At 52.7% G+C, this 23,385-nt stretch overlaps 1 protein-coding gene across 1 annotated transcript; it reads left to right on the forward strand.

The window, feature by feature from the left end:
• The first annotated feature begins 8,665 nt into the window (after positions 1-8,665).
• On the forward strand, positions 8,666-9,745 carry LOC112880905 (uncharacterized mitochondrial protein AtMg00810-like). The gene has a single exon (XM_025945636.1). The coding sequence runs from the start codon at positions 8,666-8,668 to the stop codon at positions 9,743-9,745; it is 1,080 nt and encodes a 359-aa protein (XP_025801421.1).
• The last annotated feature ends 13,640 nt before the right edge of the window (positions 9,746-23,385 follow it).

Raw genomic sequence — 23,385 nt, forward strand, 5'->3', positions numbered from 1 at the left:
AGATTAGGGAAAACACAGCGGACATGATTGTCGGTTACCTAGAGACTTCATTAGATTTTGACAGGAAACAAAACTGACGCTCTCTAGGTGCTGCTTGAGAACAACATATGTAGCTGGGAGTCTCTTCATATGGACGGTGCAAAGAGGAGGCTTGCGCTTGCAGGTGTGATGATGATGATGATTCATTTGCCCCACTGGACTGGATCCCAGTATCCGGTTGAGCCTGAAAGGTGCAGCCTAACTTTCATTTGCCTCATCAGTACCTGCAACAATGATTAGCAGCATTCATCAACAGTTGACGCTCATTGCTTCGGTTTTTCCAGTTATTTATTGGACATGATGATATCTACATGTATATATCATGTGTGTTTCAGTCAAGAGTCTACGATGTATGGTCCTCTAATTTTCCTGAAAATAAAAATTTATTGATGAGCATTCAGGATGAAAGAGATACGCCATCTACATTCCCTAGAGGACCGGCCCCTTGACTGCTAAACAGGAGCTAATAACTAAAGTCTAATAAGTAAGATGTACCATATGGATTCCTGCCGGTACTGTTACTATGTGCACTAATGCAGAGATTTTTCGCAGATTGACGGTGGTAATAAGTAGAAGAAAAAAAAGAGACGTGGCAATAAGTTAAAGAAAAAGAACAGTTTTTATCATACGTCTTTCTTGACAGTATCCATAGCAGTGCTAGCTTGGGCTACCTAAGCATCAAGTAATAATACTGCTGGCCAAGAAATTCTCTGGGTGGTAAGGTGGTGTGCGAGATCTGATGTTTGTCTCCATCTTTACCTTTCCAGCGCCTTTGTCTACCTTTTATTCTGGCCGGAATCATGATGTGCCATTCATTTGATGGTACTAGTAGTAGTCCCTGGTGCCTGGTGGTTACTCAATTTAGGGTAACAAGAGTATCAAAAAAATTCAGGGTAACATCTACTGCAAAAGGTCAGATCTATTCGGATGCTCGGTGCTAACTGCTTCATTTCACTGCTGAGTTCTGACTGACTGCTCATTGGCTTTTACGCCAAATCTACGGCTTCTGTCAGTTACAGTTAGGAACTGTCATGGGAATGAAGAATTCTCTAGCATGCCTAATTGCCTAGGGATGGGATTAAAATGTTTTGGATAGTACTAGTATTTGGGATGCCACTAGCATACGAGAAAAGAGTGGTGGTGGCAAACTGGCGACCCAAGGCAATTGCTATGGGAAAGCAAGGCTATCAAGGCGCGGGCAAGGACAGGACACACGATAGAGGAGAGGTGTGCCCAGGCTGAGGCCACCACCAATAATCTTGCAATTGCAATGCATTTTCAGGGCAGAAGCAAGAGACCTATGTGCTGCACCAGCTAGACTGGCTGGCTGGCCAGCACATGCTCCTGCTATTGCTGCTGCAAGCACACCATATATCTTTTCCTTTTCCCCTGCATAAGCCATCAGAAGGTTCCACCAGCACCCATGTGACCTCTATGAAGAGCAGAGTCTGAGCAGCAGCAGCATGGTAGGTCAGGGCTCCTCCTCCTGATCTGATCATCCACAGCTGACTGATTGATTCCCTTAACAAACAAACCAGTCAGTAGCAAACAACCCAGACCAAGCAATTCTTTGATCTTCGATTCCTTGCATTGCATGCAGTGTGAGTCCGGTCAAAAGAACAGATATTTGTAGCTGTCAGAAAAGTATTGCAATGCACATGGCAGCCATCTATCACATTCACATGTGGATGGAGGCTGATGGCTATACCAATATATCGTATCTAAACCGCTCGCCTGATCAGAAGTAGCATCGAGATTGCAGCAATACCGTTAGAACAGGAGATTAGTTTAGCTCTTCAATGTATCAAGATGATTTGTTTACTTGGATGGAATTAGTTTTCCTTCTCCTGCAGAGCAGACAGCTCCACTTCTCGATGTAGTACACCATGCATTTGGCCGGATGCAACGGCATGTCTTCCCACTTTGCTTCGACATTGGGTTGTTGAAAGGGACAACAAATAAGAAAAGATAATCTACTAATCTACTACTACCTTCTCGAAAAACACAAGGTTAGACGATAATCTACTGTGCTAAGTACTGCTGCTGCTGCTAAACAAGCCATTCTCATCAGGAGAAAAAGGGGGGGGGGTAGCTGACTGTGCACGACTACACTAGAACAGTGGAACCCCAAGACTTAGTCATCCAGAACAGGAAAAGAGCAAAGAAAATGTGTGGAGTCCGTGGGATATCGCCCAAAGGGAAAGGAGCAAAGGACGGCTCTCACAAGCCGCATGAGACGACCGAACGAAATGCAGTACGTGAAGCCTCCCTCCATATCAGTATCAGCCTCCCACGCAGGGCCTCATCCCTGAAGGCGATGTGCTTGTTGTTACCAGGCCAGACAAGCTGCGCCAAATCTTCATGATGCTGCGTGGTCCAAGTCTCTAAGGTAGACGATTTCCATCATGCTCATGGGGGGCACAGCCACCCACACCAATACATCGACGAATGCGCGATCAATGCGATGCAGCTTGCAGCACCAGTTTAGGCATATCCATGCCGCTAGTGTTGTAGTCTGGTGTGGCGGGAAGCATATATGGAGGCATGGATTTGTTGGAGTGCTCCGTGCTCTGCGGAACCTTGCTGATCACAAGTCTCCTTGACACTAATGCACACTGCGTTGCTACTGTACCGTGTTGATTGCGAAGTGTAACTGTAAGCAATCAGCAGCTCTTTTTGGCATATGCAACAGGCGAGCAAAGCCTTTTATAACTCAATGTTCGAGTTTATACCAAATTTTTTTTCCTTTGAATCGTTCATCATAAGTTGACTTTATGTCTTCTATATAGGACTAGAAGCCTTGCCAGTTGCAGGTTACATCAGAAAAGAAGCTTGAGCTGAACCAAAGTCCAAATATGCAGGTGCAGCACTAAGGATGATTTGTAATTAATGCAGACAGGCCAACTTGCAAACCAAGAAAAAAAATAGTGGAATACTTACAGCATTTGTCTTTTGGATATCAGAAACTCATAATGGCGTGGCAATTGAATATTTCAGCTGGATCAGGTGGGATCTCCTTGTCTTCCAGGATGCGCTGCTGAGTCCTGTGACCACACCATGCTGCACTTTCAGCAAGGGACTCGTGACTCTGCAACCTGCACTAGACATAGCAGGCTCATGCTCATCAGGCACTTCATTCAGTACGCTGCACAAGCAGCATCTCAGATGTACTTCCTCCATTCCAAATTATAGTTCGTTTTAACAAATATACGTACATAGATTTTGCTATGTATCTATACATAGATTTTGCTTATATTTAGATGCATAGTAGAATTAATGTATCTAGATTTGCCAAAACGATCTACAATTTGGAACGGAGGAAGCAGTGAGCAGTGACTGCTCACTATTAGATTGGATCTTCAATAATGGTTTCCTGAACCGTCCAAAGGAGTTGCATACATGTATATGAAAGAGAGTTGATCAAACAGTCAAGCGACTGATTCATGAACAGAGACATGTTTATGTTGGTGGCATCTGGCATGTTTTGAAACATGATTACCTTACAGTCCTTACTCAAGAAGAGATCAGATTTTGCACGAATTGAGAACCTTGTATGCATAGACCTTGCTACTTCCACAAAATACCATCATGGCCAAATAGACAACAAAATGACAAGCTTTTCTGAATTGAGCAGGATACTCGTGGCTCTCAATGGTCTCCCACAATGCAAGGTCAAGGGTTAAACATAAGAGAATGGTAAGAGGGCACACAAGTTTCTGCTGAATAACAGTTCTCTCTTATGAAACAACACCATCAGCTCTACCATTGGCACAAAACCACGGAATTGAGATGCATCACAACAATTCGCAAAATATTACAGCTCCGAAAATTGAAACATCCTTGTCCCATAGTCATAAAAACTTCCAATGGTAAATAAGTTACAGGCTTACTAAAAACCTGTAATTCTTTCGATACAAGGTGTCGGGGGTGCGCCTTATGCCATCACCTAAGGCTAGGGACTCTCTTTGTGTAAAAGAGGCTAAGTTATGGGGTCTAAAGATTTGTTTATGAGGTGTAGGGACTCAGCTGCAGCATCCGGGAACCTATTTGTAAGTTCCAGTTATTTCTTTATAAATCCTAGAGACCAACCTATAATACTTGACCCTACCAATAGAATAAATATAAATAACCGGCTTATCCTTCTTATAAATAAAACCCTAAGGTTTGGAGGAGGGAATTTTTACCAATTTACTCACTTGCTCACTTAGTTTGCTCTCTCTCTCTCACTCTATCTCATCTATCGCCGGTTCCGGGCGCCACCCCAAGAGCTGGCGCCCACCGTGGGATTAAGACAGATTGAGATCAAGAGAAAAATAAGAGCGAAGCTTAGTGCAGCTGAGCAGCCTCACCTTCGACTGTGCACTCCTTTCCCATGCATCCAGCAGTTTCGGCAACTCAGCAGCAATACCACTGATGTGACCTCCGTATGTATGCAAAGCCGCCGGGCATTAAGGCAGCCAGCCGCTGATGATAGCATTCTCACAAGGCGAAGGTGCCAAGTGCCAAGAACTAAAGCACCCGATATCATCTTTCACCCTCGATCAATCACCTGCACACACCTTCGGATGCCGAGAGGCAAGAAGCCAAGAACACATCCAGCACCTTCGAACGAGGCAAGAACCCGTCGAAGGTGACCATGCTGCTGGTTTTTATGAAGCCAAGATGTTTATAGATAAGAAAGCTGCTAGTGAATGTTGGCTGTTGCTGGTCTCTCATCACTTTTAAGCGAAAAAGAATCTATCAGCTTCACCTCCGACCAGGGATTTATGGGCATTATCGGAAGCTAGTATAGGAGCAGTGATCGCAGGTTCAAAATGATGCAACTGTTAGATGAGCCTAGCGTCTGTTAGAGTTAGTTAGATTTGCATGTAAGCTTTCTGTTAGTCATGCGCATGAGGACCGACGTGTGGTTGCCATGCGCATCATGCCCGCGAGAATAGCTCGCGCTAGAGGTGGACGCACATCATGGACGTGGGGATGGACGCGTCGTTAGCGTGATGTGCGGATAATCACCGGAGTCTGTTGCTTTGTGTTCAATAAAGGAGAAGAACAAGCAAGAAAAACGCTGCGGGTTTTGGGCAGCACAAAACTCTCGTGTGCTTGTGTTCCAAGTGTTCGTGTGTGTCCATCTTCACTCACGCCGGCGTTCCGAGCTCGCCTGCGCTGGTCACCGGCGTTCCAGCTTGTTCCAGAGCTAACATTTGGCATCAGAGCCAGGCCGCTCGTTCCGTCGCGCTCCAATGGCGTCCCCGCCGCGCCGTGGCCGTTCCCCGCCCAAGGTTGAGTTGTCTGGCAACAAGACGCCACCAGCATCGCCCAAAGGGAAGGCCATGCAATGCACGCCGTCGCCGAGCCGTTCCCCGCCGCACCGTTCGCGCACGCGCGACGCCCGACCCCAGTACCGGCGCGAGTCGCGCCATCCGCGCGAAGTCGTCGTCGAGCGCGTGATTCGTGAGACCGGCAGCTCCGGCCATTGGCCCCAGCTGACGAAGACGAACTACAACGAGTGGGCTCTTCTCATGAAGCTGAAGCTCCAGGCGCGCCACTTGTGGGACGTCGTTGACACCGGAGACGACGAGTACCACGACGACCGCACTGCTTTGGAGGCCATCTGCAGCGCCGTTCCCATGGAGATGGTGTCCACGCTCGCCGTCAAGGACTCGGCGAAGGGCGCATGGGAGGCCATCAAGACCCTCCGGATCGGTGACGCGAGGCGGCGCAAAGCGACTACGCAGAACCTCCGCACTGAGTACGAAACGATCACTCTTCGCGATGGAGAACCGATCGAGGACTTTGCGCACCGCCTGAATGGGATCGTGCAGCGCCTCGAGGTGCTTGGCGATCCGGAGCCGGAGGCCAAGGTGGTGGCAAAGTACTTGCGAGTGGCGCGTCCCAGGTACAAGCAACTCATCATATCCATGGAATCCTTCGTTGACATCTCTACGTTGACGATCGAGGAGGTCACCGGCACGCTCCGGGCAGCCGATGAGGTTGACACGCCGCCACCACCACCGTCGCCCCAAGTCTCGGGCGGCAAACTGCTGCTCACGGAGGAGCAGTGGCTGGACCGCTACAAGCAGAAGGACGGAGACTCTGGCCGCGGAGGAGCGAACTCCGGTGGCCGGGGCAAGCGCCGTGGCAAGCCGCGCGGCCGGGGAGGAAAGGGCACTCCTGAGGGACGCAGCTACTCGGGCCGGGCCAGCCAGGATGATGAATGCAGGCGCTGCGGCAAAAAGGGACACTGGGCCAAAGATTGTCGTGGCAAACTGAAGGTGAAGGAGGAGGCCTACGCGACCCAGGAGGACGAGGCCACCCTCATGTTCGCATACGGGACTATGGACGAGAGCGGCCTAGCCATGGAGTTGCCTAACTCCACACCGCTCCCGTTAGTGCTCGACGCAGGCGTCGATGACTCCCTTGCACCACCACCTCCGACTCGCGTTGAGATCGTGGAGGCCAAGGTCTTCGCCGCCATCGACGTTTCGGAGGACCGGGACCTGAAGCGATGGGTCCTGGACACCGGAGCCACCAACCACATGATCGGGTTCCGTGACGCGTTCTCCGACCTGGACACAGGCGTCGTCGGGACGGTGCGTTTCGGCGATGGCTCCGTCGTCCGGATCGAGGGCCGCGGAACCATCCTCTTCTCCTGCAAGAACGGGGAGCACCGCAGCCTCGGGAACGTCTACTTCATCCCACGCCTCACCACCAACATCATTAGCGTCGGCCAGCTCGACGAAGTGGGCTTCAAGGTGCTCATCGAGGAAGGGATGATGCGAGTCTTCGACGAGGAGTGTCGTCTGCTCGCCAAGGTGCACAGGGGCCCAAGCCGGCTCTATGTACTGGAGGTGACCATCGCCCGGCTGGTGTGCTGGGCAGCGCATGCCAAGGAAGACGCCTGGCTGTGGCATGCTCGCTTCGGGCATGTCAACTTCGGTGCGCTCAGGAAGATGGGCAGGGAGGAGCTGGTGCGCGGGATGCCGTTGCTGGATCAGCCCGACCAGCTGTGCGACGCCTGCCTGGCAGGGAAGCATAAGCGGACGCCATTCCCTTCGCGTGCCCTGGGGCGCTCCACCGAAGTCCTCCAACTTCTCCACGGCGACCTCTGCGGACCGATCTCGCCTCCAACACCTAGTGGTAACCGGTATTTCCTACTCCTCGTTGATGATTATTCACGTTACATGTGGCTAGCCCTGCTGCCCAGCAAGGACGGAGCGGCCACTGCCATCCAGCGCATCCAGGCCGCAGCGGAGCGCAAGACCGGCAAGCCACTGCTCGCCCTCCATACCGATTGGGGGGGAGAATTCCTGGCCAGCCACTTCCAGGAGTACTGTGCCACGCTGGGAGTGCAGCGTCAACTCACGGCTCCGTATTCTCCCCAGCAAAATGGAGTCGTCGAGCGCCGAAATCAAGCCGTCGTGGGCACGGCGAGATCCATGCTAAAGGCCAAGGAGCTGCCAGGCGTGTTCTGGGGGGAGGCGGTCACGACGGCAGTATATCTGCTGAACCACTCTTTCTCCAAGAGCGTGGGAGGCAAGACCCCCTACGAGCTCTGGACTGGGAGTCCGCCCGGCGTCCACCACCTGAGAATGTTCGGGTGCATCGCACACATGAAGATCACGACGCCGGGGTTGAGGAAGCTCGATGATCGAAGCCGGCGCACCATCTTCTTCGGGTATGAGCCTGGCTCCAAGGCTTACCGCCTCTTCGACCCGACAACGCGTCATGTACACATCAGCCGCGACGTCTTGTTCGACGAGGGCGGCCAGTGGAGCTGGACCGGGGAGCTGGGAGATACGAGCGGCGACTTCGCCATCGAGGAGGAGCTGGAGGAGTCCCCTGGTGTCGTCACAGTGACGACAACAGCAACCGCTACATCGCCAGCCCACACGACGTCTCCTGCACGCTCGCCAACACCTGCTGCCGCATGGGCATCGCCCGCGCCTCCTTCCTCCGCAGCAGCGCCAGCACCGGCGTCGCCGTGGACACCAGCGCACGTCGCTGGGCAGCAAGTGCAGTTTGCCACGCCCCCTAGCGCTGGGGACGTGGACCTGGACGCCGATCATGACGACGCTCCTCTTCGCTTCAGGAGACTCGATAACGTGCTCGGGCCAACCTCGCCGCCAGGACTGGCACAACGGGAGCTGGAGGAGCATCTCTTGCTGGCAAGCGACACCGAGCCGTCCACTTTTGCCGAGGCACAGCAACATGAGTGCTGGCGCCTTGCCATGCTCGACGAAATGACCGCGATCGAGGCGAACGGGACGTGGGAGCTTGCAGATCCACCGCATCACTTGCGCCCGATCGGCCTCAAGTGGGTGTACAAGGCCAAGAAGGACGCAGCCGGGATCATCTCCAAGTACAAAGCCCGGCTGGTCGCGAAAGGTTACGTGCAGTGTCAAGGCGTGGATTTCGACAAGGTGTTCGCGCCGGTGGCACGTCTGGAGTCCGTGCGTCTTCTCCTGGCGCACGCCGCGAATGAAGGATGGCCAGTGCATCACATGGACGTCAAATCGGCATTCCTAAATGGGGAGCTGCAGGAGGAGGTCTACGTCGAGCAGCCTCCCGGTTTCGTGCTCAAGGAACATGAGGGGAAGGTGCTCCGGCTCGTCAAGGCGCTCTAAGAATGCGCCAAGCACCACGGGCCTGGTACGCCAAGCTGGATGGCTCGCTGATCGGACTTGGGTTTAGAAGGAGCGACTCCGAGCACGCCGTGTACTTCCGAGGAGAGGGTACACGCCGCCTTGTTGTGGGAGTCTATGTTGACGATCTGGTGATCACTGGCGGCTGCTCAAGCAACATCGACAAGTTCAAGTCACAGATGAAGGGCACGTTTCAAATGAGTGACCTGGGACTGCTCCATTACTACCTTGGGCTGGAGGTAAATCAGACCGAGAGGGGCATCACTCTGGGTCAGAAGGCGTACGCAGCGAAGATACTCGAGAATGCTGGCTTGTTTGGTTGCAATCCCAGCTGCATTCCAATGGAGCCACGCCTGAAACTGAGCAAGGCAAGCACAGCGCCCGGCGTTGATCCCACTGCTTACCGGAGCATGGTGGGCTCGCTGCGATATCTGGTGAACACGAGACCGGATCTAGCTTTCTCGGTGGGGTATGTTAGCCGGTTCATGGAGAAACCTACCACCGAGCACTTGGCAGCCATGAAGAAAGTGTTGCGGTATGTTGCTGGAACTCTTGACTACGGCTGTGTCTACACAAGGGAGAAGGAGGCTCAACTTGTTGGGTTCAGCGACTCTGATCATGCTGGAGACGTTGACACTCGCAAGAGTACCACAGGTGTCCTTTTCTTCCATGGCAAGAACATCATCACCTGGCAGAGTCAGAAGCAGAAGGTTGTTGCACTCAGTTCATGCGAAGCCGAGTATATTGCGTGCACAACAGCTGCCTGCCAGGGAGTTTGGCTGACTCGCCTTCTGTCAGAACTAAAGGGCAAGTCTGAAGGGGCGGTCAGGATCTACATCGACAGCCAATCAGCTATCCAGCTAAGTAAAAATCCTGTCTTTCATGATCGCAGCAAACATATAGATACAAGATATCACTACATTCGGGAGTGCATCGAGGAGGACAGGGTGAATGTTGCTTCAGTTGGCACTACCGAGCAGCTGGCAGATATACTGACGAAGCCATTGCCGCGAGAGCGTTTCTGTGAACTTCGTGACAAGCTCGGCCTCGTCAAGATCAAGTAGAGGAGACGCAAGGCTCAGGAGGAGATTTGTTAGATGAGCCTAGCGTCTGTTAGAGTTAGTTAGATTTGCATGTAAGCTTTCTGTTAGTCATGCGCATGAGGACCAACGTGTGGTTGCCATGCGCATCATGCCCGCGAGAATAGCTCGCGCTAGAGGTGGACGCACATCATGGACGTGGGGATGGACGCGTCGTTAGCGTGATGTGCGGATAATCACCGGAGTCTGTTGCTTTGTGTTCAATAAAGGAGAAGAACAAGCAAGAAAAACGCTGCGGGTTTTGGGCAGCACAAAACTCTCGTGTGCTTGTGTTCCAAGTGTTCGTGTGTGTCCATCTTCACTCACGCCGGCGTTCCGAGCTCGCCTGCGCTGGTCACCGGCGTTCCAGCTCGTTCCAGAGCTAACAGCAACTAGCTACCAGAGCATCCATGAGGAAACACCATCAGGCAAAACCACATTGGAGGCACGTGGGCATGTCTCCACACTCGCGACCATGCAGGTCCAAGCGAAAGTGCTCGCCACCTTCGCTCGAGGCAGGCTGCGTCGTCAGCTGCGCCAACATCGGCGTCGAAGCCGCTGCCGCGGCATGGAGAGATGAGCTGATGAAAAAAAATAAAAGTACAACCCACGATGGTTACTAACCGGTCAAAGAAAAAATGCAAGAGACCATGATTCACCAAGGTGCTCATCAATCACCTTCGTACAGCAGCATCATGCAACACGAAGGCAAAACTAGTTCCTGATTCACCAAGTGCCAACCACAACTAGGCCGAAGCTGCAGGCTAAGCACCAAGCGAAGGTCACTAGTTGATTATGAAAATCCAAAACCCAAGGAAGATCAGATTCAATCAAAGAAACTTCAAGCTAGCGAAGGAAAAGCTCACGAGCAGAATCAGAAGCCAAGCAACGCCACATGTACACGGCCCACGAGGCTACATGCAAGCATATTGCTACAACGGCAATCTACATGCAAGCAAGCTCATCCCGTGCAGGCAAGCAGCGAAATTTGGTCCTAATTAACATGGCCCACGAGGCCACATCACCTTCGAGCAGCCGCACGTCGCTACAACGACAAGTCCCTGCTCATAACAAGCGAAGCTGTTGGCGAGCGAGTTTATCAATCATATGCAAGTTCAACAGCCTTCGAACACAGGCAGCTACAAGAACATCGTCGGCATCTTCGCTGGTCCATCCGAGGCCGTCCGTTACCTCCGCATGAGCGAGGATGTCCGGGACCTTCGCTTCAGCCTGCGAAGGTGACCCAAAGCTGCCGATCTACAAGTTGCTGCACCAAAGCTGCGGCACCAGCACCCCTGCCTACGCGCGCGCCGTCAAACGCCCGCAATCGGCGCTGAACGCCTCAGCCACTCCGACATCTTCGGCGGCCAGCAGCGATGGCGCCCTCGGCGACCTCTTCCGTGAGCCGTTCCCGGGCTCCACGTGGATCCTGGAAGAAGATGAAAACTTCCCCATCCTCGGCATGGGGCACCCCACCGCAGGATAAAACAAGAGCCTTCGCTCCGTGCTGAGGCGCGGCGAGGATCGCCGTACGTCCACCTGCGGCACGACTACAGCAAGGTCCACCAGGATTGCAGGATCAGCAGTTCTGCGACACCGTGCAGGCCCAGTTGCGGCGCGTGCCGTGACTCGTGTCCCAGTCGGACAACTACTGGGACAGCTCCACACATGATTAGCTATTTCGATTAGCTACTGTTAACTAACCTGGTTTCTCATACGAAGGTTCCAGACAAGCATGCAGGCCACGGACTTTCGTTGCCACCTTCGATCATTCACGTAGAAGCCATGCAAGAAGTCACGGCCACCACCTTCGCAAAAGCCGCGAAGCTGGCAGGCACCTTCGCACGAGGAGCAAAAAGCAGACATGCAGCCACCTTCGGCAACCCAATCCAAGGAGCCGGTTTAATCAGTGTAAAACGAGGCATGCAGAGCAACACTTGCTTGTCCTGTGAGTTGCCCACTCGTCACCATCGCTCGCGTCAGCGAGGTATGCAACCCTTGGACCAAGTGAAAGGCCCGAACTATGACCAAAAATCAGTAAGTATTCCACCTGAACCATAATAATTCTGCAAAATTTATGCTTTTGCGGACCTTCGACATCGGCCGGCTGCAGTTTGGACTGTACTGTACTAACCAGCAGATCGCAGCAAAGGTTTTTTTATGTTTACCAGAGACTTCTCTATTATGAAAACTAGCGATCGAAGCTGCTCAGCCTCTACGGTGCAGCTTTTCCATAACTTGGCAATGATATTTTTTATCATTAAACAAACCATCGAAGCTGGCAGGACCTGCCAAAATATTTTTCCAATTATGTGCGACACCTTCGATTATCTAAAAATCTATGTTCATCTCATTTACTGAAATTTCCTCTCACTAATCTCTATATTTGCAGTTTCAAATAACTTCGCTTATTATTTATCTGTTAGTGTATCAGCATACTCTAAGCTCTTTATTCTCCAACTAAGTTGGTTCAATATAGTGAAACCAACTCACTAATCCCTCTCTTGAGGATAATTTTCCTTCCAAAATGCAGTTACAATACTTGGTTACAGAGAAGTCATGATTTGATTGGTTTTCTACCTTCATTGACGGTCAGAGTTTTTGGAGAAAGGTATGATTTTATTGGTTTTCTACCTTCATTGACCTAGATAAGGTCAGAGTTTTTGAAGAAGGTTATAACTTTATTGGTTTCTATCTTCATTAACCTAGAGAAGGTCAGAGCTTTTGGAAAAGATTATCACCATATTAGTTTTCAAATCTCTATTAACCAGAGAAGATTATGGCTTTTATTAACTTATAGAGAAGGTTGGGATGAAAATCCCTAACTTAATTGGTGTGACGCCCCGAAAATTTCCAAATTAAACCATACGTTAAAGTATTCCGATCAAAAACTTATTCGTCGTCAAACCCAAGCCCTAACCCTCTACGTTTCTCCGCCATCCTGACAGCCGACGCGAGCCAACCGCCGTCCCGTCCCGCACCGCTCGGTGGCTTGTCACCCACGCGTGACCGCCCGCCGTGATTAGCGCCGACGCGACTCCCTTTCTTTTCTCTCTCTCCTCGCGCGAATACCGCGCGCGTGGCCGACCAGCCGCGGTCACCGCCGCGGTCGGCGCCGACGCAACCCCCCCTTCCCTTCTTTCTCTCTCTCTTGCTCTCTCTCCTTTTTCCTTTCTTCTTTCTTCTCTTTTTCCCTCTCTTTCTTTTCTCTCTTTTCCTTTTCCCCTCCTCCCTTCTCCTCCCTTCTCTTCTCCCCTTCTCCTGCTCCTGAACGCCGGCCGGCCCCTCCTGCGTCGCGCACGCGCGCGCCCGTGCGCCGTTCACCCCGGCCGCGTGCCAGCCCCTGCCGCGCTGCGCACCCTTGCCGCGCCGTGCGCGAGCCCCTGCCCGGCCGCGTCACGACGCACGCGCACGCGCAACGCGTGGCCGTGCGCCGCGCCGCGCCGTCCGTCGCTCGCAGCCCGCCCCGGCCCACACCTCGCCGCGCCGCACGCGCACGCGCACGCGTGTTCCCCCGCGACGCCGCGCCGCCCGCCGCTGCCGCGTCCCACCCCGCCGCGCCGCCCGTCGCTTCCCCGCCCCTGTGGCCGCACAGCGCTCCCCCACGTGCGGCGCCTCGACCCTCGCCACCGCGTCACGACGGCCGCAAGCGGCCAAGATGCCATCAATGGCGCCCGCCGAGCCGGAGACCGGCCACCACGCGGTCCCGCCTCCACACCGCCTCGGCCGCCTATAAATAGGGCCGAGGGGCATCCTCGGCACCCCACCACCGCCGCCGCTCGCCCAGACCCCCGCCTCCCTTGCTCCAGCGCCGCCCCGCCGAGCCGCCCAGCGCCACCGCCCCTGCTCCCGTGGCCACGCCTCCTCGCGCCGCCCCGGCCCGAGGTGAGGCCGGGAATCGAATCCCCTCCCCTCCCTCTCCCTTTTTCCCCCATCCCGAGCCACCGCCGCGCCCCAGGCCGCCGGGGATGGCCGGCGCAGAAGCCCCCACCTCCCTCCTCTGTTCTATGCGGGGGAGAGGAGGAAGAAAGGGCTTTTTGCCCAGAGCCCCCTCCCCTTCCCTGTATTACCCAAACCCCCCCTTCCCATGAACACCCCTCTATTCACTCCCTTTTCGCAAAAGAAGCCTCGCTCTTTCTATTAATTTAAATTGAACCCTCTAATACATAAACCTAAATACACTCGACACCCTTTAGCGTACCCTGAATATTTCTAGAATTCGCAAATAGGTCCTTGCCCTTTTCCGGATAAGTTACGAATAAGCCCCTGGACCCCTGTTTAGCCCCTGAAACCCCCTTCGCCTCGTCATTTTATGCGCCAAACAACCTCCGATCGACCTGAAACTTTACCACGCCCTTTCTAGCATAGTTTCAACCACGCCATTAAGAAACCACCCAACAATATTACCCCTAACTCCGTAACTAAATTATTTCCGATTCAAGCTCAACGATGAAAGCTTTTAGTTCTTCCGCTTGATTGTGTGTCTGTTTGTTTGCGCCTTAGGACACGGAGTGAACGAGGAAGGTCCCGACTGTGACCAGGCGAATGAGGACCAGTTCTGCGATCCCGAGCCCGAGGGACAGTGCTTCGATCAGGACCTCCCACAAGGGTTTGACGATGGCAAGTTCAACTCCACCCTTTGATGCATGTTTCTGTCCTAGTTTTTATAAACACAACCCAGTGGCCTGTTTTATAAAATTGCATGGTTTTGCTTGCTGAAAACATGGTAGGATAGCCACCCTTGTTTGTGATAACCATACCTTGTCTACCTGGTTTTACAAAGAAAATGTGTGTGTGTGGGAAGGGATAAAATGTGGTTTTGAAAGACAAGTCAGACGGGATGGATGGCATTTCTATGTGACTTGCCGTTGGTGTGCTCGTACCTGTGTGGTTGAGCGAGGAAGGGAGATATCCATCTTGTCACCCCTAAGGACCGAGTTGATGTGTCGTCTCACCTAGCTTCCTGTCGTGCAAACCACTTGACCGTTATATGGGCAACGGCTTAGCCTAACCCCACTAGTTAGTCTGATAGCCATCAGGAGAGCTGGGAGCAACGGGTGATCAAGGAGACGGGATAAGCTCTGTGTGACTTATGCCTCGGTTAAACCTCGGTGATAGGTCGAATGACCCCTTGACAGATCCCGTGGTGGCTAGCCAGGTCTAGCTAAGGTGGGTAAGGGCTTTGATGGGATCTGCACCGGCACTAAGGTGTTCGTGCTATGGTACCCCACCTGTGGGTAAAGTTGCACACCTCTGCAGAGATAAAAATCTATTCGAATAGCCGTGCCCACGGTATTGGGCAAGTTACGGTGTGGTCACATAACTAGTGTTTTCTCTCTGGGAATGGTTGGGCTAGTGCGAGTTGTTTGGAAAAGTGTCCGGCAGTTGTGTCGTGTGCTACGGCGGACGGGGAGTCCGGTAGCAGTTTAAATCTTGGATCTGTGTGGATCAATACCGTGTGTTCCTTGGTATTGGAAAATTCATTTTGAAAATGCTTTTAAAACAAACCCCCGCATATAACCGAGTTTTCCGCAAATGAACCATAACCTTATCCTTGGATTGTCCTGTGCATTAAATCCTGATATACCCCCCCTCCGTGGGTGTGATTGGACTTGTTGAGTACGTTTGTACTCACCCCATTCTTACTTTTACAGTGGAAGACCCAGACTACGTCCCCGAAGATATCGAGTAGGGTTTCATCCTGCACCCAGTCTTGCCTGTGGTTAAGGCCACCGTTGGAGTTCCGCATGGCGCCAGACTCTGATGATTCCCTTTTCATAGCTAGTGTAGTAGTGTGGGTTTTAGTTGTAATCCTCGCGATAGTGGCGCTTCACTGCCCATTACCGCGCAGAGTTGTACGGTGATATACCATCTGATGTAATAAAAGTGTTATCAGCCTCCTGGGACTGATAAAGCAACACTTTTAAGTCTTCCCTGATGGGGGGGACGCTTCAGGTGGTATCAGAGCTGTAGGCTTGCCGTAGGACGTAACCCTAGAAGCGAGACCCTGTTTCAGACCCTAGGACTTGTTCTGACTTAGATATTTTTCTGCACATACACTCACCGCTGGTCTTTGCCCTGTTCCAGATGGCTGGCAATGGATGGGCTAACGGAATCTGCCACGCAGAGCCCGGCCTTCCTAAGTTATTATTACTCAGCCTGGAACGCGTTGGGGTTATGGAACCACCAGAGTATGCCTACCGAGAATACATCTCCGGAGGCACCCTTCGGTGCGATATGATGGTCTTTGTGGAGAGGAGCACCCGCTACCCTGATGTGGACCATTGGTTCATCTCCACCTCTGGTTTCCGCTTCCCTGACACCTACCGAAAGGCCACCCGTAAAGCCCTGCGACGACTGCGTGTGCTCTACAAGCACCACCTTCAGCGGACCCCTATGGGATTTTTCCCACCCACTGAGGGAAGAGGACGCACTTGGATTGCCCGAATGAGGGGACTTGGACGAGAAGAAGAAGACCTAGAAGATACGGTCTCCCACCTATCCATCTACCTTACTGGCTTGGATGCACTTTACCGCGAACAGGCGGCGCAACTGAGGCAGCTAATCCATGGGATTGAAAAGATAACCCAGGAGCTGGAGGAACAACGGACAAGAGCCGCAAGCGCCGAGTATTCCTTAGCCGCCCTCCAAGCCCAGATGCAGGAATACGAAAACCGCAGCGGAACAGGTGGATGGATAGAGGAAGAGGAAGAAGAACCCGAGGAAACCCATTGGGACAAAGGTACTCAGACCGAAGATGAGATGGATCGGTGCCTCCCAATAAAGAAGCGCCCTATCAGGGACGAGGAGGAATCCCCATGATAGGATTAGCACTCCGAGATGGAATCCTACCCTAATAACTACGTATCCATGAGAACCGTACCCTGTTGCAATAATAAATGTTATCTACTCCCTTTTGTATCTGTGCTAGACTGTTTACCCTGCCCTTGTTTCAGATGGCTGAGGAAGGATGGACCCAGGGCGATTGCCAAGCAGCACCCGGTTTTCCCGGCCTTTTTATCAACACCCTGGAAGGCCTTGGCGTTACAGAACGCCCAAGGTACTACAGCCGAGAGTACGAGCACCACGGTACCCTCCGCTGCAGGGTGATCCTGGTCATCGCCAGGAGCAACCGCTACCCCGACATCCAGCCTTGGCGAGTGACTGCCATAGGGTTTAGACACCAGGACACCTACCCCTTGGCCATCAGAAAAGCACTCCGTTATTTGTGCCGGATTTTTGAAGAACACCTCGTCCCCACGCCAGCAAAGTTCTTCCCGCCGGCCATCAGAACCCCAGTCTGGGAAGCACGCATGAGAAACCTGGAACGACGTCGCCACGAAGAAGGCCCCCTGTACCAAGTGGCCACTTACCTAGCCGCACTGGACCAACTCTTTGATGAGCAAGCCAACCTTCTAAGGGAGCAGACCCATTGAGCCGAGCAAGCGGAGCTCGCAGTGAGATTACAGCAAATCCGAGCCGCCCACGCCGAGGCAAGAGCCGCAGCCGCGGTCAGCAGCGAAGCAGTCGCCCAAGAGAGCCTCAGGCAGGCCCGAGACCGGCGTATGCAAGATTGGACCCGGAGTGGAACACCAGTCCCGGCGATTGGGGAAGACCACGTTTTACTCGGGACACCCGTCATAGGATGGGAACCGCTCTTTGGGAACACGCAAGCTCCGCCAGGGAACCCTGAAAGTTCTGCTGCCGCCGTCGAAGGGGATGCTGCAGCGCAACCCTTGATAGATGGGAACCCGGAGAACGGCGAGCGAGGATTGCTCACACTCCCCACCCTAGAAGAAGGCACACCTCGCGAGTAGAGTGACCGACGCCGTCCCAGTGATGCCCCTTCCCCAGCCTTTTCTGTTTACGACGTGCCCTTAGACAAGACCCTGGCCGAGTAGCATGAGATCTAGTCTTACCCCCAAGTTGTACCCCCCTCGCAGTAATAAAATGGTTTGTGCTTGTTGTATGTGATGTTGTGTGCTGGTTTGTTGTGTACTGCTTGTTTATATGAGTACCGGCAGAAGGTAGATTCTGCTTTATATACGAATAAAACAACTTAAACATCACATAATCGTAACCCCAATTTACCCAATCAATAGGTGACCCCCCGGAACGTCGCGAGGGCCTCCCGTAGCCGGAACCCCGCAGCCGCTGGTGCCGGAGCACAGCCTGTTGAACAAGACCTCCCTCAGGAAGAACAGGAAGTCAGCCAGAACTGAGGGGAAAATCCAGGAGGAGAGCAACTACCACCGCCCCCACCCCTCGGAGACTTGGCACAGATAATCCACAACCAGACCCTTATACTGGAGACTCTGACCAATGCCCTCATTAACCGGCAACCACGAGGGCAGAATATGAATGACAAGCTGACGGCCTTTCTAAGGACCAAGCCGCCCACCTTTGCCGGATCCTGCAACCCTTTGGATGCAGACGACTGGTTACGAGTGATCCAGAGGAAGCTCGAACCATTCGAATGCCAGGACCGAGACAAAGTCCTTCTGGTGGCTCACCAACTCACCGGAACCGCATTAGCTTGGTGGGAAAATTACTGTGCTGCAGCCGAAGATGCCTCTACCATCACTTGGGGAGAATTCGTGAGGGAGTTCCGCCGCTACCACATCCCTTCGGCCACCATGAAGCGCAAGGCGGATGAATTCCGCGCACTACAACAAGGAAGCATGACGGTGGAAGAGTACACCCACCGGTTCATAGAATTGGCCCGATATGCGCCGGAAGAAGTGAACGACGACGATAAGAAGCAAGACATGTTTAAGAAGGGATTAAGCCCAGAACTCCGGACCTTGCTTACCCCGCAGATCTATCCTGACTTTAATAACCTGATGAACAAGGCTATCCTTACGGAAAGGGCCAAAGCCGAAGAGAGGAAGGACAACAAACGCAAATTCCTGGAAAGTAAGGCCCGCCAACAGGACCGTTTCCAAAAGCCGAGAAACTTCAGCTATACTGCACCAAGATCTCAGGCCCCAATGCAGTACAGGACTTAGTCCCAAGTGACAGGACCACGGGCCCCTGACACACAGCCTAGGAGCCAGAGTACCATGAAGGCCCCGCAGAGTAATGCCAGCCTGGTCGCATCCGACAACACCAATGTTAGGGCCTGTTTCAACTGCCGGGAGACAGGGCATTTCATTGCCAATTGCCCTTATGCCAAGAATAAGCCGGCCACATCGGCCTTCTCCAACACGGTGAACGGACCCAGACCAGCCCTGATCGGCGCCAACCGAGTGCCCATCCGCAACAACGACAACAGCCAGCAGATGAAGCAGTCCCAGCAATTATTTGAACGAGCCCGCGTCAATCACATCGACGCGCAGGAGGCTCAAGAAGCTCAGGGCGTAGTGCTCAGTGAGTACCTAGTCAACTCAGCTCTGGCAACAGTATTATTTGATTCTGGAGCATCGCACTCGTTTATATCCTCGAGCTATGTGGAGGAACACAACATACCTACAGTACTACTAAAAACACCCCTATTAACCCGGACGCCTGGAGGCGACATCGATTGTCAATTAGGTTGTCCACGGGTAAGGATCAATTTAAGTGGGGTAGACTTTCTAGCAGATTTGGTAGTACTTAAGTCTGGGGGAATAGACGTGATCCTTGGAATGGACTGGTTAAGTCGACACAATGGTCTCATAGGCTGTACCGACAGAGTGGTACACCTAACAAACCCCGAAGGAGTTCAAGTGATCTGCCATACTCGGGATAGTAAGTTTGACCCAATGGTGTTTAGCGTGGAAGCCAAGCCCTTAGAAGGAGTCCCGGTTGTAAACGAATACCCAGATGTATTCCCTGAAGAGCTTCCCGGTATGCCGCCGGACAGGGATATAGAGTTCGTCATAGACCTTATCCCCGGAACATCCCCTATAGCCAAGAGACCTTATAGGATGGCGGCCTCCGAGTTAACAGAATTAAAGAAGCAACTAGAAGAACTGCAACGAATTGGCTTCATCAGACCAAGCTCGTCGCCGTGGGGAGCTCCAGTTCTGTTTGTCAAGAAGAAAGATGGTAGTATGAGGTTGTGTGTGGATTACCGGGCATTGAATGAGGTCACCATCAAGAATAAGTACCCACTCCCCAGGATTGATGACCTGTTCAATCAACTAAAAGGAGCCAGGTACTTTTCCAAGATCGATCTAAGGTCAGGATATTTTCAGCTCAAGATTAGAGAAAGTGATATCCCCAAGATGGCTTTTGTCACCCGATACGGGCAGTTTGAGTTCACTGTAATGTCCTTCGGACTAACCAATGCCCCTGCCTATTTTATGAATTTCATGAACAAAGTATTTATGGACGAGCTGGATAAGTTTGTCGTAGTCTTTATCGACGACATACTTATCTACTCCAAGAGTGTTCAGGAACATGAGCAACATCTGCGGGTAGTGTTGGAAAAGCTAAGGATACATAAACTATATGCCAAATTTAGCAAGTGTGAATTCTGGTTGGAGAGAGTAGCTTTCCTTGGTCACATTCTGACCGCGGAAGGCGTAGCAGTAGACCCAGAGAAGGTCGAAGCCGTTTCTAACTGGCAGCGACCAACTAACGTTAGTGAAATCAGGAGCTTCCTTGGATTAGCCGGGTACTATCGGAGATTTATCGAGGGATTTTCCAAGATAGCCTGACCCATGACGGAACTTCTTAAGAAGGAGAAGAAGTTCGCCTGGACGGAAAATTGTGAAAGAAGTTTTCAAGAATTGAAGCAAAGGTTGACAACCGCCCCAGTGCTGACCCTACCGGACATTCATCGGGACTTTGTCATTTATTGTGACGCATCCCGACAAGGATTAGGGTGTGTACTGATGCAAGACAGGAAAGTCATTGCATATGCTTCCCGCCAACTCAGAACTCATGAGCAGAATTATCCGACCCATGATTTGGAATTAGCAGCCGTAGTGCATGCCCTTAAGATTTGGAGACACTACCTGATTGGAAATAAGTGTGAGGTTTACACCGACCACAAGAGTCTGAAGTATATCTTCACCCAGCCGGATTTAAATCTAAGGCAAAGAAGATGGTTGGAGTTGGTCAAGGACTACAATTTGGAAATTCAGTATCACCCCGGGAAGACAAACGTAGTAGCCGATGCCTTAAGTCGAAAATCCTATGGGCCCAAAAATGACCATCTGCGCGAAGAAATGGCACGATTAAATGTGCACATGGTTCCTCGAGGTTCCAGCCAAGTGCTAAACGTCCAATCGACACTAGAGGACAGGATTAGAGAGGCCCAAAGCTCGGATCAGGAGTTAATGAAGATCTGCAAACAAACTGGAGAAAACAAAGCACCAGGTTTCAGAGTAGACGATAAGGGAACGTTATGGTACGAGGATAGGATTTGTGTACCCCGGAACGGAGACTTCAGGCAGATAATCATGGACGAAGCCCATAACTCGGCCTACTCCATCCACCCAGGATCCACCAAAATGTATATGGATATAAGGCAAAAATATTGGTGGAATGGAATAAAGGCGGATATTGCAAGATTCGTGGCTCATTGTGATACTTGCCAAAGGATCAAGGCCGAACATCAAAAACCGGCGGGATTATTGCAACCCTTGCCTATCCCGGTGTGGAAATGGGACGAGATAGGAATGGACTTTGTAGTGGGTCTACCCCGAACACAGAAGGGACACGATTCCATATGGGTAATAGTGGATCGACTCACTAAATCGGCACATTTCATACCCGTACGAACTAATTACGGTGGAGAAAAGCTGGCAAAACTCTATGTGGAAAACATAGTAAAGCTACACGGAGTACCTAGCAGGATTGTCTCAGATAGAGGGACCCAATTTACCTCTAGGTTCTGGAAAAGCTTGCATCAAGCCATGGGCACCAAGTTAGATTTCAGCTCCGCGTACCACCCACAGACGGACGGCCAAACCGAGAGGGTAAATCAAATCATGGAGGATATGCTGAGAGCATGTGTCCTGACATACGGAAAGGACTCGGAGCAAAGTCTGCCTTATGCAGAATTTTTGTACAACAACGGTTACCAAGCCAGCTTGGGCATGTCGCCATTCGAAGCTCTCTATGGAAGGAAGTGCAAAACTCCCCTAATATGGTCGGAAGTTGGAGAACGTACCCTAGTAGGACCCGCACTTATAAAAGAGGCAGAAGAAAAAGTAGCGGAGATCCGCGAGAAATTGAAAGCAGCTCAGTCTCGACAAAAGAGCTACGCAGACAAGAAAAGGCGAGAAATAAGTTTCGACCCAGGAGATTTTGCTTATCTCAAGGTCTCGCCTATTCGAGGAACGCGAAGATTTCAAGTACAAGGAAAATTGGCCCCTCGATACGTTGGACCGTATCGGGTTCTAAAGAGAGTCGGAGCAGTAGCATACCGACTGGAGTTACCAGAAGAAATGTCAGATATACATCCAGTGTTTCATGTCTCGCAATTAAGGAAGTGTTTGAGAGTACCCGAGGGTGAACACGTGCCGGTAGAAACAATAGACCTGCAACCGGATCTGCGATACCAGGAAGTACCGGTCAAAATTCTAGACACTGTCACTAGGAGGACAAGAAACTCCGAAGTACGGATATGCAGGGTTCAATGGAGCAGACACGGAGTGGAAGAAGCAACTTGGGAACGTGAAGAGGCCCTAAGGAAGGAGTTTCCCCATCTGTTTAGGAGCCGGCCGAATCTCGAGGACAAGATTCATTTTAAGTGGGGTAGGTTTGTGACGCCCCGAAAATTTCCAAATTAAACCATACGTTAAAGTATTCCGATCAAAAACTTATTCGTCGTCAAACCCAAGCTCTAACCCTCTACGTTTCTCCGCCATCCTGACAGCCGACGCGAGCCAACCGCCGTCCCGTCCCGCACCGCTCGGTGGCTTGTCACCCACGCGTGACCGCCCGCCGTGATTAGCGCCGACGCGACTCCCTTTCTTTTCTCTCTCTCCTCGCGCGAATACCGCGCGCGTGGCCGACCGGCCGCGGTCGCCGCCGCGGTCGGCGCCGACGCAACCCCCCTTCCCTTCTTTCTCTCTCTCTTGCTCTCTCTCCTTTTTCCTTTCTTCTTTCTTCTCTTTTTCCCTCTCTTTCTTTTCTCTCTTTTCCTTTTCCCCTCCTCCCTTCTCCTCCCTTCTCTTCTACCCTTCTCCTGCTCCTGAACGTCGGCCGGCCCCTCCTGCGTCGCGCACGCGCGCGCGCCCGTGCGCCGCTCACCCCGGCCGCGTGCCAGCCCCTGCCGCGCCGCGCACCCTTGCCGCGCCGCGCGCGAGCCCCTGCCCGGCCGCGTCACGACGCACGCGCACGCGCAACGCGTGGCCGTGCGCCGCGCCGCGCCGTTCGTCGCTCGCAGCCCGCCCCGGCCCACGCCTCGCCGCGTCGCACGCGCACGCGCGTTCCCCCACGACGCCGCTGCCGCGTCCCGCCCCGCCGCGCCGACCGTCTCTTCCCCGCCACTGTGGCCGCACAGCGCTCCCCCACGTGCGGCGCCTCGACCCTCGCCACCGCGTCACGACGGCCGCAAGCGGCCAAGACGCCATCAATGGCGCCCGCCGAGCCGGAGACCGGCCACCACGCGGTCCCGCCTCCACACCGCCTCGGCCGCCTATAAATAGGGCCGAGGGGCATCCTCGGCACCCCACCACCGCCGCCGC

This window comes from Panicum hallii, chromosome 2 (genome assembly GCF_002211085.1).
Source record: "Panicum hallii strain FIL2 chromosome 2, PHallii_v3.1, whole genome shotgun sequence".
NCBI classification, from domain to species: Eukaryota; Viridiplantae; Streptophyta; class Magnoliopsida; order Poales; family Poaceae; genus Panicum; species Panicum hallii.